Below are 13413 nucleotides of genomic sequence, written 5' to 3'. Positions count from 1 at the left end.
ACTCATCGACATATGGAAAAACCTAAGTTCACTTTGATAGGGCTATTGGAGGCAAAACAAGGACAAGAAACTTTGAGATCATTATACACTCAAGGATAAGAAACTTTGAGATTGTTATGCACTTTAGTAGTGCACAAAAGAAGTCAACAACTTTTGGGGTGTTTTTATGCAACTCCGGTGCATTCATGACGCAACTTATGTGTGTGTTCCATCATTATATCTGGGGATTTAAACTTTTGCAGGCAACTTGTGCAAAAACTATGAATAACTTCCATCGCCCCCTATGCAATTCATCTGCCCCTCCCCCACCCCAAGCAACTCATCCTCACACCGTGAGCAACTCCTGCTCATCGACATATGAAAAAACCTAAGTTCACTTGGATAGGGCTATTGGAGGCAAAATAAGGACAAGAAACTTTGAGGTCATTGTGCAGACAAGGATAAGAACTTTGAGATTGTTATGCACTTGAGTAGCGTGCAAAAAAAGTCACTTTTGGGGTGTTGTTATGCAACTCCGGTGAATTCATGACGCAACTCATGCTTCCATCATTATATTTGGGGATTTCAACTATTTTTTGCGAGTAACTTGTGTGAAAACTACATACAACTTGCATCGCCCCCTATGCAATTCATCTGCCCTCCCCCCTCCCCCCAAGCAACTCATCCTCAGACTGTGAGCAACTCCTGCTCATCGACATATGGGAAAATCTAAGTTCACTTTGATAGGGCTATTGGAAGCAAAACAAGAAAAAGAAATTTTGAGATCATTATGCACTCAAGCATAAGAAACTTTGAGATTGTTATGCACTTGAGTAGCGCACAAAAAAGGCCAACAACTTTTAGGGTGTTTTCATGCAACTCATGTGCGTCCATGAGGCAACTCATGTGTGTTTTCCATTATATCTGGAGGTTTCAATTTTTTTTGCGGGCGACTTGTTCAAAAACTATGAACAACTTGTGTCGCCCCCATGCAATTCATCTGCTCCCCCAAGCAACTCATCCTGACACTGTGACAAACCCTGCTCATCAACATATGGAAAAACTGATAGGGCTATTGAAGGCAAAACAATGATAAGAAACTTCGAGATCATTATGCACTTGACTAGCACACGAAAAAGTTCAACAACTTTTGTGGTGTTTTTATGCAACTCCAGTGCGTTCATCAGTCAACACATGTGTGTTTTCCATCATTATATCTGCAGATTTCAATGATTTTTGCGGGCAACTCATGCGAAAACTATGAACAACTTGCATAAGTTTGTGTATAACTGTTTGATGGCTCCTATGAAACTTTTCATCGTCCCCTACGCAACTTATCATCCCCCCTCCCAACTCATCCTCACACTGAGCAACTCATGCACATCATGTGAGCAACTCCTGCTCGTCCTATGAGCAACTCATATATTCGTCAACCTCTCCTCTCCAACCCCGCTCATCACATGCATGAGAATTGAAAAAAAATAAGTGAAAGAACTCTACATAACTACTTTAGGCAGGAAAGTGGTGATTGGTGAAACATCATATCACACAAAAGAGTAAAAAAAATGGCATCATGAAATAAACATAGGGCTATCCAACTTATACTATTTTGCAGACAACTTTGTGCAAAAAGAAATGAACAACTTGCATAGATTTGTGAGCAAACTATTTGATATGCCCCCTATGCAACTTCCGACCCCCCCTAGCAACTTGATGTCACACTGTGAGCAACTCCTACTCATCTTCTATGTATGCAACTATACATATCTAGATAGAGCGACTATTATAGCAAAATCAAACAAAGCTCCCTAAAAAAACTCCAAGCAACTGTCCTAGCAAATCCAAGCAACTTTACTATGAAAAACACAATGCAAATTGTTTAACAAAATCAAGCAACTATCCTAGGAAACCAAGCAATTATCTTAGCAAATCCAAGCAACCGTGTTACCGAAAAACACAATGCAAAATTTCCCTAGCAAAACCAAGCAACAATCCTAAACAAACTAAGCAACTGCATTACGATATGATGCAACTCTTCTAGAAATCCAAGTGACTGCTTTCTCCCCATAATTCACATAATTGCCTATCTATTGAGTGCCAAAAATTGTCCCACTGATTTTAAAAAATGTCCCTGATTGCCTCCTCATCGTTCTTATATCCCCATAATGGCCTAGAATGTTGCGTACAGAATTGCCCAACGAATTGATTGGGAAAATGCCTCTCGTGTATCAACCCCCCTTGCCCACCAACGAATTTGTACAAAATTAATGGGAAAAAATGGGCGCCATCCATGCTCACCTTCACGTAGTGAGACCCCCCCCCCCTTGAGCTGCAACGTCCTCTTCTCCCTTGCCTTGGAGACGCTCACCGCCAGCGTGCTATTCTGATAGTTGCACAGGGACCGTTGTCCCACAACCTGCTCCCTAGCACGACAATGCCCCTTCGATTAGTAGCGGGCAACAATGCATCCAATTTTAAAGGAAAATACATATGAGGCTTATACGAAAAAGTTTCACTAGTTTTGCATATTCTCAAGTTTCAGGATGGGTGTTTATACAAATAGTCAAATATATGAGGTTTCTCAATTCTCATTTGCATACTAGTAGTAGTATTATGGTGTGAGTTGAGAAGATGGAAGACAACTAATTTCATGTCACTTAGCTATGAAGATTTCAGTCTAAGGTTATACAGAATAAATTATATTTGGTTTATCATTTTCCAGCAATTCTTAGCTAAAATAGTAGAGGCACTGATCTGGATATTTGGTTATTAAGCGTAACCTGAGCCTGGTTTCTTGATTCTAGCTATATTTGACTATTCAATTAGCAACTGCCCTAGCAAAACCAAGCAATTGTCCTAGAAAAATCAAGCAACTCCCTAGCATCTACTTTAGGGTCGAGGGTGGGGGCGGTGGTGTGCTTTGCGTGGAGCGCGTCGACGGGAGGAGGATCAGGGCTATAGCTGTGTAGTTGGGAGGAGGAGGAGCACGGCTGGGAGGAGGAGGATCACGGTTAGTTACGTCCCCATAACCAACTCCACCCTCCTCCCCATGTATGATTATTCGCCAAATATTTACGATCATACCAAAGGGATCCCACCCCAAGGAGATAAATTCTTGACACATCTCTATGACACAAACTTGAAAGGTATCTAAAACCTTTGCATATTAGCCAAATTATGGTCTTGGTAATGTCACTATTCATGAGGATTGGGCAACTGAATACATAGTTTTAGACAAGTGTATGGTTGGTTGTGGGTAACTGGATACATGGTTTTGGACAACTGTACTGTTGATTGTGGGCAACTGTGGGAAATTCTTAACTAACACATGCAATCAGGAATAGCAGGAAATTCTTAACTAACACATGCAACCAGGAATAGCAGGGCCAAAAAGAACACTTGTCTGAACCAACCTATCCAATCAAGAAGAGCTTATTCCATCGAGAAATCTTAAAAAATACCTTTCCAATTTCAATAAGGCTTGGTGTGCATTGACTGTTGTCATGTCCAACTTATCTATGAATTTAGTCCATGACCCATCTCACAAAAAAACACCTATCTGTTAGCTTGACTGAGAAGAGAGGTTAAATAAATCTACACTTGTACATGGATTTCCCATGATTGAGTTTGAGCAACTCTTTGCAGATGTGCAACAACTACTAATACCAGGGGTTGCAAAATGTGCACATATTCCAGCAAACAATCGCACATTGAAAGTAGAAGCTTGTGTATTAGCCATATTAGTTCTAGCTATATTTCCTAAAAATTGAGTGTGCACTACCGAAATAAGCTACTACTCTTGCTAATATCAATGTGTATCCCAACTTTCTGATCCTAAAACTATCATGGTCAGTTTACTTCATATTCTGCACCCTTCAGTCAAAATAACCATGCAAATGAATCATCACATTAGTTCTAGGCCATTAGGAAATACTTCCTAGATGTATCTTCCCAGTCTATATGGGTATTCAAATATGAGATGATAATCTAAAAAACTTACAAGCAAACAATCCAAGCAACTCGGAATAGAAAAGCGTGAAATTGTTCTAGCAAAAACAGGTAACTGTCCCTAGCATTACTACTTAGATTATCTACTACTTTAGGAAGAAAAAAATGTGTGAGAAACTTGAATAACCTTTGTGGAAAACTATCTGACCCCCCTCCCCATGCAACTTCTCATCTGGCCTAGCAAAAATCCAAGCAACTCAATTAAAAAACACAAAATGCAAAAGTGTTCTAGTAAAAAGGAAGCAACTGTCCAAGAAAAACCAAGCAACTACATTACAAAAGGTAGAAATGCAACAAAATGTTCAAAAACGAATCCGAGCAACTGCCCCAACAAAACAAAGTAACTGCAGTACACACACACACACACACCAAATTCAACTCTTTTAAAAAAATCCAAGTAACTACTCTATTCTTAGAGTGGAAAGTCGCCTTCTGAATCCAACACTTTTGTTGCGTGGTAGTTCTTCCAAAATCCCACCGTGTTTTATTTATGGTGCTTTGTGATTTGTGGCCTGGAGTTGCTCTATTCTACTTCAAAGTTGTTCCATTGTCTTTGCACAGTTGCTCTATCCCTACTAACCCCTTTCACAAGCAGGATGATGATGGTGATGTCTTCGTTCCGCACGAAATAACTAATCGCCCCATACAACTATCCAAACTCCTATCACAGAAAACACTTACATAAAAAATGTTACTAGGCAACTCCACTCGACAACATACCGACTATTCTGAAGTGAAAGACCAGGGCACATATGTTTGGCGCAAAATGCTTAGATACAACTAGCTAGCAGCGTGCTTGGGGCTGCATTCAAAAAACAAAGAAGTGTGGCACAACTTGAGGCCCAAGCTATGTGATGAAGGAACCGAATCTTTGCGTTACCCTGTTGTAGCCGCACGACAGCTTTGGATGCACACACAACAACATGCAGGTTCTCCTACAATACATATACATCATTTGTTCCAGTTAGTATGACCAAGTAGCTCAATTAGACTGCACTTGTCCAAATGAAGTGGTAAAACTTGTATTTAGAACACAGTTGCAACTACAGAAGCATCTCAAGTCTTCTAAGATTTTTGGTCAGCTAAACCGAGGACATGGATTGTTTCGTCAGAGCTCCAATTGCAAGCTTGGGTCATAGTAATCTATCTAGCCAACTAGCTGACGAGATAGAGAGGGGGATAGGGTCGTACACGTTAGGGGAGCTGGTTGGCGGCGGCGAAGCGGAAGCTGCAGTTCTCGGGTCTCTCCACGGCGCTGCGTGGATTCCGGCGACACGGCCGACGCAGCATCGTCGTCGACACGTCTAGACCAGGGCGTGCCCATGGGATCAGACGGTGGGGGAGAGCAGCTGGCGGTGACAGCAGGGGAAGCAAATCGCGCTCGCAAGAGGAGCATGCATGTACCTCGACGACGACGACGAAATAGGCATCCTTAACACTACTGCCGCCGCCGGTGGCATAGCTCCAGCTCCGAGAAAGGGCGAGGAGGAGACGGTGCACAATTGCTTCGGTTCCCCGGCCGACCTTCTCGCCAAGCCCCTCCGGTGCCACCTCCCGGTCGACCTTTTGGGCATCAACGCCGGTGTGCTTCTTCGCCACCACCGTTTAAGACGAGGAAAGGGGATTTGTGGGCTAACTGGATAAGGCCTTTTACCAGAAGACAGAAATAGCGAAGTTTTTTCTTTCGAGGGGCGCAACGTGTGCAGGTTTGTCCGGTAACGGGTGCGCTCACAACAAGCGAATCATGCAGCTGCACGGTTAAGCAATCAGGAAATGTAAATGGGAGATGGTCCACGAGTAATAATTAATATATATCTGCACATGGAGCTGTCTCGTGCTGAAAATTATTGACCTCTGCGCGTGTGTGTGATCCATCGACATCCTCATGAATTGGATCGGGTGGTAGCGTGACGTGTGGTGTGGTGTGGTACGTGCTTACCCTGCATCGCTGGTTGGTTATGCTGGTGATCTGTTGCCGGACATTTATATCACACACGTGATAATGCGACGTGAGACGTCGACGAGGCGTGAAACAGTGAGAACGTATCCTGTGCACCAGATGAACTGGTGCACCAGGTACTCCGATCTAACCTGAGCTATTGGATTAAAAAAAGAGGGACAGGATGTGGGGCAATGGGAACTGCAGGTACATTTTGCAAAACGGTCTTTGAAGTCTAGCTGAATTCCGTCCTGCCGTCTTGTCTACTGTGCCATGTCTTCTCACCTGTGCTCTCGTGTCGGCTGTGTAACTATTGCATGATTGTTCATTGCTCAACAGTTATTAACTCTATAATAGGAGTATTAAGTACGAGAGAAACAACTTTATAAATAACTACTGTGATGATGTTCTGTACTTTAATGAACCAAAGATCTCTGAACACATTTCTTTAGATGCTTCCATGCAAGAACATGCATACTATTTTACATTGGAGCATCGCAAGTATGCACATGAACTGTACAACAACCACCCATCTGAACTACCAAAAATGCTGCATACTATTTTATTTTTTGGCAAGTGCGGCCTGAAATAACTAGAGCCTAAGACTTGTGCGGCCTGAAAATATGTATGGAGATAATCTTCATACATATCATTGCTGCTATAAACATTCGTTATTGGGAACCAAAATATGGTGCCTGGGTGTCGCTTCGTCCTCTTGAGTAGGCATTGTCACCGTCGCCAAGGAAGTTCCTGAAATCTTCATCCGAACCATCGCTGCTGGAGTCTAGTAGAAAGTACAGAAATATACTTAGACTGCATCAACATACCAATTCATGTACACATAGAGACCGGGACATTCAGGTTCAAGTGTTCTGTGATGTTGAGCATACTGGAAGTAAAACACAACTAATTTGTTTAAAATACAGAGCAAACTTATATAGTACATGACATAGACTACATCAGCTATTACCAAGTCATATACACATCAAGACAAGGGTGTTCAGAATCAAGTGTTCTGCAATGTTGAGCCTATTGTAGGTAAAACATAACTGAATTTCTGAAAACAGAATGCAACCATATGGTACATTAAATAGACTGCGTCAGCTATACAAATTCATGCACACATCAAGACCAAGGTATTCAGAAGTGGTATGCAGTGCTAAGCCTATTTAAATTAAAACACAACATATTTTTTAAGTACCCTGCGTTCTGTTGAAACTAAATAGATCACCTCTGTGTCCAGTCGCATACACTCATGGCTTACACAACGACCTTGCCTACTTCTCGGATATGGATGCAGTAACACCCCCCCGGTGGGTTCAAGTGGACCGTATAACGGAAACTCTGTTGAGAAGTGAAACAAAGCTCTGGTCTATCACCTAACCTAAATAGTACACAATACGGATCTAGATCCCAAAAGAAGCTCTTGGAAGATGAACTTGTAATGGTTTCACGAAGTTCGGTTAGACACTGTAAGTACACTTTCTACTTAACATTGTTCAAAATCCAGAGTAATCTACTTGTAGAACAATATGAGGATCTATTATTACACCTGAATGAGGAAGACCAAAGAGCTAATAAATTTAATTCACTAAACCAAAACTACAATCGCATTGATTTCGATGAAAATACCAAACAAACATACGGGGACTCTTAGAAATGAGTGAGGCACATATTGCAAGTGTTAATGAATCTCAGTCTTGTGCCAACAAGCACTTCATATTCATGCACTAGAACAAGTAGATAAAATTACTTTGAACTCATCTCAGGCCACAGGTTGATGACATTTTTCTCTACCTAATTTGCTCAAATTAGAAGTCTAAGCAAAATAGAGCAAGTTATTTCAGTAATTATTTTTCCTACGCCCTGATACAGAGAGATATCATCCTAGTTTAATCAGATAGGATTATCTACATCTAAAACATCCAACACATAGGGGATGATGGATTAGAAGAAAAAATACACAATAAATTACAAGGTTGTAACATCCAAAAGGATACCTGAAGGCTGGAGTTCCCTTCTCCGGTCTCGGTGAATAGCGGAGCTAGGCATCCACGGATGGTGGATCTAGCCGTCGATGGATGGCGGAGGTAGGCGGCGGGTGTGGTGAGGTGTTGGAGCCGAGGTGGAGAACGGCGGCCCGGGGATGGGGCGTGCTATCTGCTGGATTTCGGAACACGACGAGGTCATAAGGCAGCACACGGTGAGGTCCGCCGCCGGCGACCCGACGCCCCATCTCTGTATCTCGTGTTCGTTCTCTTTCTAACTTGGGGCAGCACATTGGAGTAACGTTTGGGCTATTTTATACTTACATGAGGTGATCTTTGCAAATTTTGAAGGGAGAGGCGTTCAGATTTCATCAGGTCCCTTTATTTCGCATCTAACGTGTGGACTACGCAGGGAGCAGCCGTAGCACCAAACCGTTCGGAGCACAAGATATTTTCCCGTGCAACAATACCCGCGCGCGAAAGACTTATATGGCTTGTCTGCTTAAGCGACAGTGCGGAGACGGCGGGGTCTTGGTTAATCCATTTCAAACCGGCGCGTGACTGAAACATCTAAATTATTTCCTTCATTTCAGTTTACACTACAAGAAATATGTCAACTTGTGATCACCAGTATTGGTCACTGAAAGGTCATGGTTTTTCATTTGCGACCTTTTTGTGACCAAAAACAGAAGGTCAAAAGCTGGCGGTCGTAAACTGACTATGGCGACCTTTCTTCTGGAATGGACGTGGACGTTTATGACCAAAATATGTCCACTGTGGCGTTTTGGTCACTAGCAACCTCCCCAGACCACGTAGGCATCCAGCATGGCAAGCTGATGTGGCACAAGATTCAGCCCGGTCCAATTCGGTTTTCTACATGTGCCTAGCCCAACAATGCAGCCTTTTTACTATATATTTTCTGCTACATGGGCCTAGCCCAGCTATAATTTGGCCTATAATTCGGCCTTTTTATTTTTGGGTTGTGGCCCGTTTTTTCTTTTTTTTCAGATGGGTCCCAATTGTCAGGTTCTGATATGTGGGTCCCAAATTTCTGATTCTGGTTTGTGGGTCCTTGCTGTCATGGTCATGTTCCTTAGATTTTAATATGTCAATAATTAAACAACCAATATTTAAATCAAAATAGACAGAAAACAAGTGTAATACTTCAAATAACAAGAAGCAACAATCTGGTACATCAACACACATACAACATTTCATTCAAAAACAGAGAGAAGATACATGAAATTATGGAGTTCACAATGCCCAAATAACCTAGCTATTATTACATAACTTGCTATACAAAAATGTCTTGGCGCTTCTTTGAACATCTTCTTTCGTCTTGAATTTAGGCAAAATATCTGCCAACAAGAAAACAGAACAACGAGGATATAGTGAATAACACCAACAGCAAGTGATGGGGTGCATGAAAATTAAGAAGAGCATTACAACAGCAGTTCAAGTTAACACAATAGATGGATAGTACAACAGCATTACAGACAGTCAAACAGTTCAGGACAGCAAACATGCATGCATGCAAACAATTCAGGAAATAATCAAATAATAATGCCAGGTTGTGCAATATTACACACAGTGCACGTGCTCTGCCCACAACCTTGTGCGGTAGCAGCAATGGTAGAAAACATGGTAGGAAGAATCACTGGCCTACAATGACCTGGGTCTGCATCACGCCTCAATATCAGAATGGTATAACATCACAAAGGAGGATACCTACATCTCTAAAATCACCCAAAAAAACAAAAAAATCAGCAGACCTACAGACAAATATATATCTAGTTATGCAGAAACATGAGCAGGAAAACTATATATATACTCATCGATGATTAGAAATCACACACTGTCTTGGAAACTCTCAAACTAAAATGATCTATAAATCTAAGCTACAAGCAAAAGAACTGTAACAACAGTCGATGGGGTGCTTAGTGTTCATGACTTAGTGTGCATGTTTGAAAAACAGTAGAGGCTAGTCTGTACCTCAAGTGTAGAAGCTCGTGTAGGGCATGACTTCTCTGAAAAATGTCTCCCCGTGCACCTTCTTGCTTCGGCCTGAACTGAGCTCAACTGTGTACAGCCCAGAATTTGTACTCAGTAAGATGACACCAACACCTTCTACAAAACCAGCGACCCACACGCCAATGAGGGAACTAGCAGGGAGCAACGGTTTGAGCTCGACAACCCTTTGTCGCGCCCATACTGCAGTTTTGCTGGGACCAGCCTCCATTGACCATGGGCAGAGTGTAAAGTTCTTCACAGTCGCTAATAGCAGCATCCCGTCCTCCACACCCATGAGTTCAAGCAACGACAGGTCATCGTCCTTTTCTTCAGCTAGCGCAATCACCAACAATTTTTGCCCAACCAACGTCCCCAAGCCCTGCAGCACATACATGAGAATTACACACAGTGCCTGGGGTCTCGTAAGGTAGAAATAACACAATGCAATAGTACAGGCCATCATGGTCTGGTAAGGTAAAAATAACACAGTAACTCTCTCGTAAGGAGGCACAATAGTCTTTCAATATCATACTAATGCTAAGTGGGCTAACTAGCGAGTGCACTCACTGCTACACATTGCCAAGTGCTGCTGCACTAAGGAACCATGCAGACAAATTAAATTGTACGCCAGCCAGCACCCAGCAATTAACAATCAAACAAGACGACTGCTGCACATCCAGGCAAAACCAGCATCGGCGCAAAACCAGCATCAGGTGCAAAACCGTGTGCAAGTGCATTGACATCAGTTTCAATAAGTCAATCATATTCATTAGCAAGCTTACATAGGAAGCAACATGAATAATTCATAAGCATGTCATCTCATCGCCGGCAACATGAACAATTCAGGGCCTACTATGCAACACAAGGACATGTCCATGACACATAAGAAGCCGAACATAACACAGCGCATATGCTGAACTCATAAGCATGTTAGGGTTTAAATATCTCCCTGTCAAAGATTCAAGTCGACATGCAGTACAAGGAGGAGCAGCCTTGCATCATCGTTTGCTCAGATCGACACTGGAAAGTGTGCTGCTATACAATGGTCAGAACCCGCACGACACAGCCTCTCTGTCCCCCACCTCAACTCGCCCATGCTGCTACTGCAGTTGGATGTAAGTGTGTAAATACAACATACTTTGCATTATGTATCTAGACTATAGCATCTTGCAGCTAGCAGTACATGAATTCAACTCAATAGTATAATAAACATCCGCTGGAAGTTGTCAGCTCAAACATGTCTTAGTTTTTTCAGAGAAAATAGGCAGGAATTAAGACCCAAATGTGCATGTATAACCAAAACCTATAACAACCAGAAGCTATAAGAATAAATCATAGAGGCTGGCCGAACGAATTGGCGCACTCAAACGATACAAGAGAGTGGCCCGGTGAACAACTAAGCAAGCATACACAGCAAGTAAAACTACATCACCAAGGCAAGTCATGCACAAATTATTGACAGTAAGATGCAGGGACATGTTAATTTAGTGTTCAGCAGCATCGTCAAGCCACATTAACTCTGTGAAACAATACAAATCAATGGTGATGTTGAATCATGTACAATAAATGTCCAAATCAGACTATGAAATATCTGTGATAACAGACAAATGATCACCGCATGGTCATATCAAATCAACTGCAGCCTAGCTATAACTATCAGGCACACCAAGAAAAATCTGCACAGAAACTATCAACAAAGATGCAGGAAGGAATGGAGGAATGGATGATCACCATTACTGAAGTTGATGCTTCAGGAGCCCGCCGGCGTGGTGGTTCAGGTGGTCGAGGAAGAAGAGGAGCATTACTGCATAATCATCATGAAACATAGCTGGACACTTCACCTGTGTTAAGAACCAAGCAAATGGTAGTATAAGCACACGATGCACAAGTATATTAAACGGAGCAGAAAACTGCATGTGCTGTGTTTAATCCCTCGACATGAACAGTTCAGCTTCAGTTGGGTTTTACTTCAGTATGTCATCTGAAGAAAAAGGGGACATGTTTTTGTTCCATTATTTCATTCACTAGATTAGTGTTCACCATTGATTTGTAAATCTAGTCCATTTGAGCACTGTGAAGACAGAGCAATCCAAACTGCTATTACTAATTTATAAAGATGTATAAGAAATAAATTAAACACAGAGCCGCAGTTTTCTGCAGCATATGAACCAAGGCATGGAGTAAAAGTTATGTTCTCAGTTATGGCACTAAAATGTCCAACCGTAATGGGCACACAATCGATCATCTGCAAAGTAATCTGACACTGACTACCCAAGGAAACTGCTAATCAACCAGCAACTGCTTTGATTACATAAGCTCCATTTCCTAAAGTGGTTGGTTAACGGTTTCCCCCAAGGGTTGATTAGCTCGTACTGTTTCTTTCCCAAATTAATCCAATCGCAGTTCGACCACAAACAGACAAATGACTGCAAGCCGCGTTACAGAATGGAATAAACAAGCCAACAATGCAAACTCTCACCTCTTGAAGCAGGCAAGGAGCTCGTCGACCTCAGCGGCGTCAACATCCGCGAGCACCTCCCCGTCCCCATCCTCCTCCCAGCCGGGCCTCTCCCCGGTCTGCGGCGCGGACCCGGTGTGGTCGAGCATGTGGGAGCGCGGGGCGGGATGGTAGAGGAAGAGGTTGTAGAGGAACCGGTCCTATGGTGTGAGCAGTGCGGTGTACCGCGGCGGCGGCGCCCGCGCGGGTAGGTTGGGCGTGGGAGCGTACCTCTGCGGCTGGGACAACGAGGCGTGGGAGAGCATGTCGTTGGTGAGGAGCGAGTTGAGGAAGTGCGCCGCCTCGGGGCCCCGGATCTGGACCACGACGCGGGATGCACAGCTCGCTCGGTCCCCGGCGCTTCTTCCCTTGGATGAGGATGAAGATGGCACTTCTCAAGCTCCTCCCCGCAGCGAGACGAAGCGGCACAACACTGCACGATTGGATGCGGGCGAGGCAGAGGCTGGGCGGCTGGATGCGGGCAACGTAGGAGGCCAACAGCAGCGGGTGGATGGGACGAGGAGTGAGTCGGGGTGGGCGGCGGATCTGGTTGTGGATCAATGGGATGCTGCAAGGAGATGGGATGCCGACCTTCTCGACTCGATCTGAGCTAGGGTAGGGAGAGATGGTGAGGGGAGGGAGGGACGAGGTCGGCGGCGGTGGGTGAGGAGGACGGCGAGGTCGACAGTGGGTGGGAGCGGCGGGGATAGGACTGGATTGGAAGGGGGACGGGGAGGAGGTGGCGGCGGCGGCGAGGAGATGGAGACGAGGTAGGAGGGGTGTGACGGGGGGATATGAGCTAGGGTTTGGGTTGCAGGTGGGGTATCTCTTTTTCTTTTCTCTTTTCTATAGATAGATGGATGGATGTGGGATGGAGAGATGGATGGATGGATGGATGGACGGCATGTCATCGATCCGTGGACAGAGTTATGATTGGTTCAGAAAATCAGTGATGTAAAATAGTTTTCAAGTACTAAAAATAGAGGGGTTTT

At 43.6% G+C, this 13413-nt stretch overlaps 1 protein-coding gene and 2 long non-coding RNA genes across 16 annotated transcripts in view; all 3 read right to left on the bottom strand.

The window, feature by feature from the left end:
* Positions 1-5686, bottom strand: part of LOC119363883 — a 7847-nt gene extending 2161 nt beyond the window's left edge. Inside the window, exons 1-4 of one of the 14 annotated variants that reach the window (XR_005174498.1) lie at positions 5392-5686; positions 5179-5291; positions 3441-4922; positions 2278-2402 (exon numbers count right to left, since the gene is read on the bottom strand). Coding sequence is in view for 1 of the 14 variants with exons in the window: in XM_037629251.1 (XP_037485148.1) it covers positions 2278-2395; positions 4868-4922; positions 5392-5561 (343 nt within the window). In the remaining 13 variants the exon portion in view is untranslated. Of the gene's footprint in view, positions 1-2277; positions 2403-3440; positions 4923-5178 lie in introns of all 14 variants that reach the window. The other 13 variants (XR_005174495.1, XR_005174496.1, XR_005174504.1 and 10 more) reach the window with 13 other exon arrangements.
* A 671-nt stretch (positions 5687-6357) lies between these two features.
* On the bottom strand, positions 6358-8218 carry LOC119363882. Its single transcript, XR_005174494.1, has 2 exons — positions 7927-8218; positions 6358-6710 (listed from the first exon to the last, which is right to left on the bottom strand). It is a non-coding gene; the product is annotated as an uncharacterized LOC119363882 (long non-coding RNA).
* Positions 8219-9102: 884 nt separating this feature from the next.
* Positions 9103-12977, bottom strand: LOC119367749. Its single transcript, XR_005176421.1, has 4 exons — positions 12404-12977; positions 11656-11765; positions 9907-11027; positions 9103-9272 (listed from the first exon to the last, which is right to left on the bottom strand). It is a non-coding gene; the product is annotated as an uncharacterized LOC119367749 (long non-coding RNA).
* Positions 12978-13413: the final 436 nt, after the last annotated feature.

The sequence above is a fragment of the Triticum dicoccoides genome, chromosome 2B (genome assembly GCF_002162155.2).
Source record: "Triticum dicoccoides isolate Atlit2015 ecotype Zavitan chromosome 2B, WEW_v2.0, whole genome shotgun sequence".
NCBI lineage: Eukaryota > Viridiplantae > Streptophyta > Magnoliopsida > Poales > Poaceae > Triticum > Triticum dicoccoides.
Note: the sequence above shows the minus strand (reverse complement) of the source record. Positions and strands in the feature narration are given on the sequence as shown.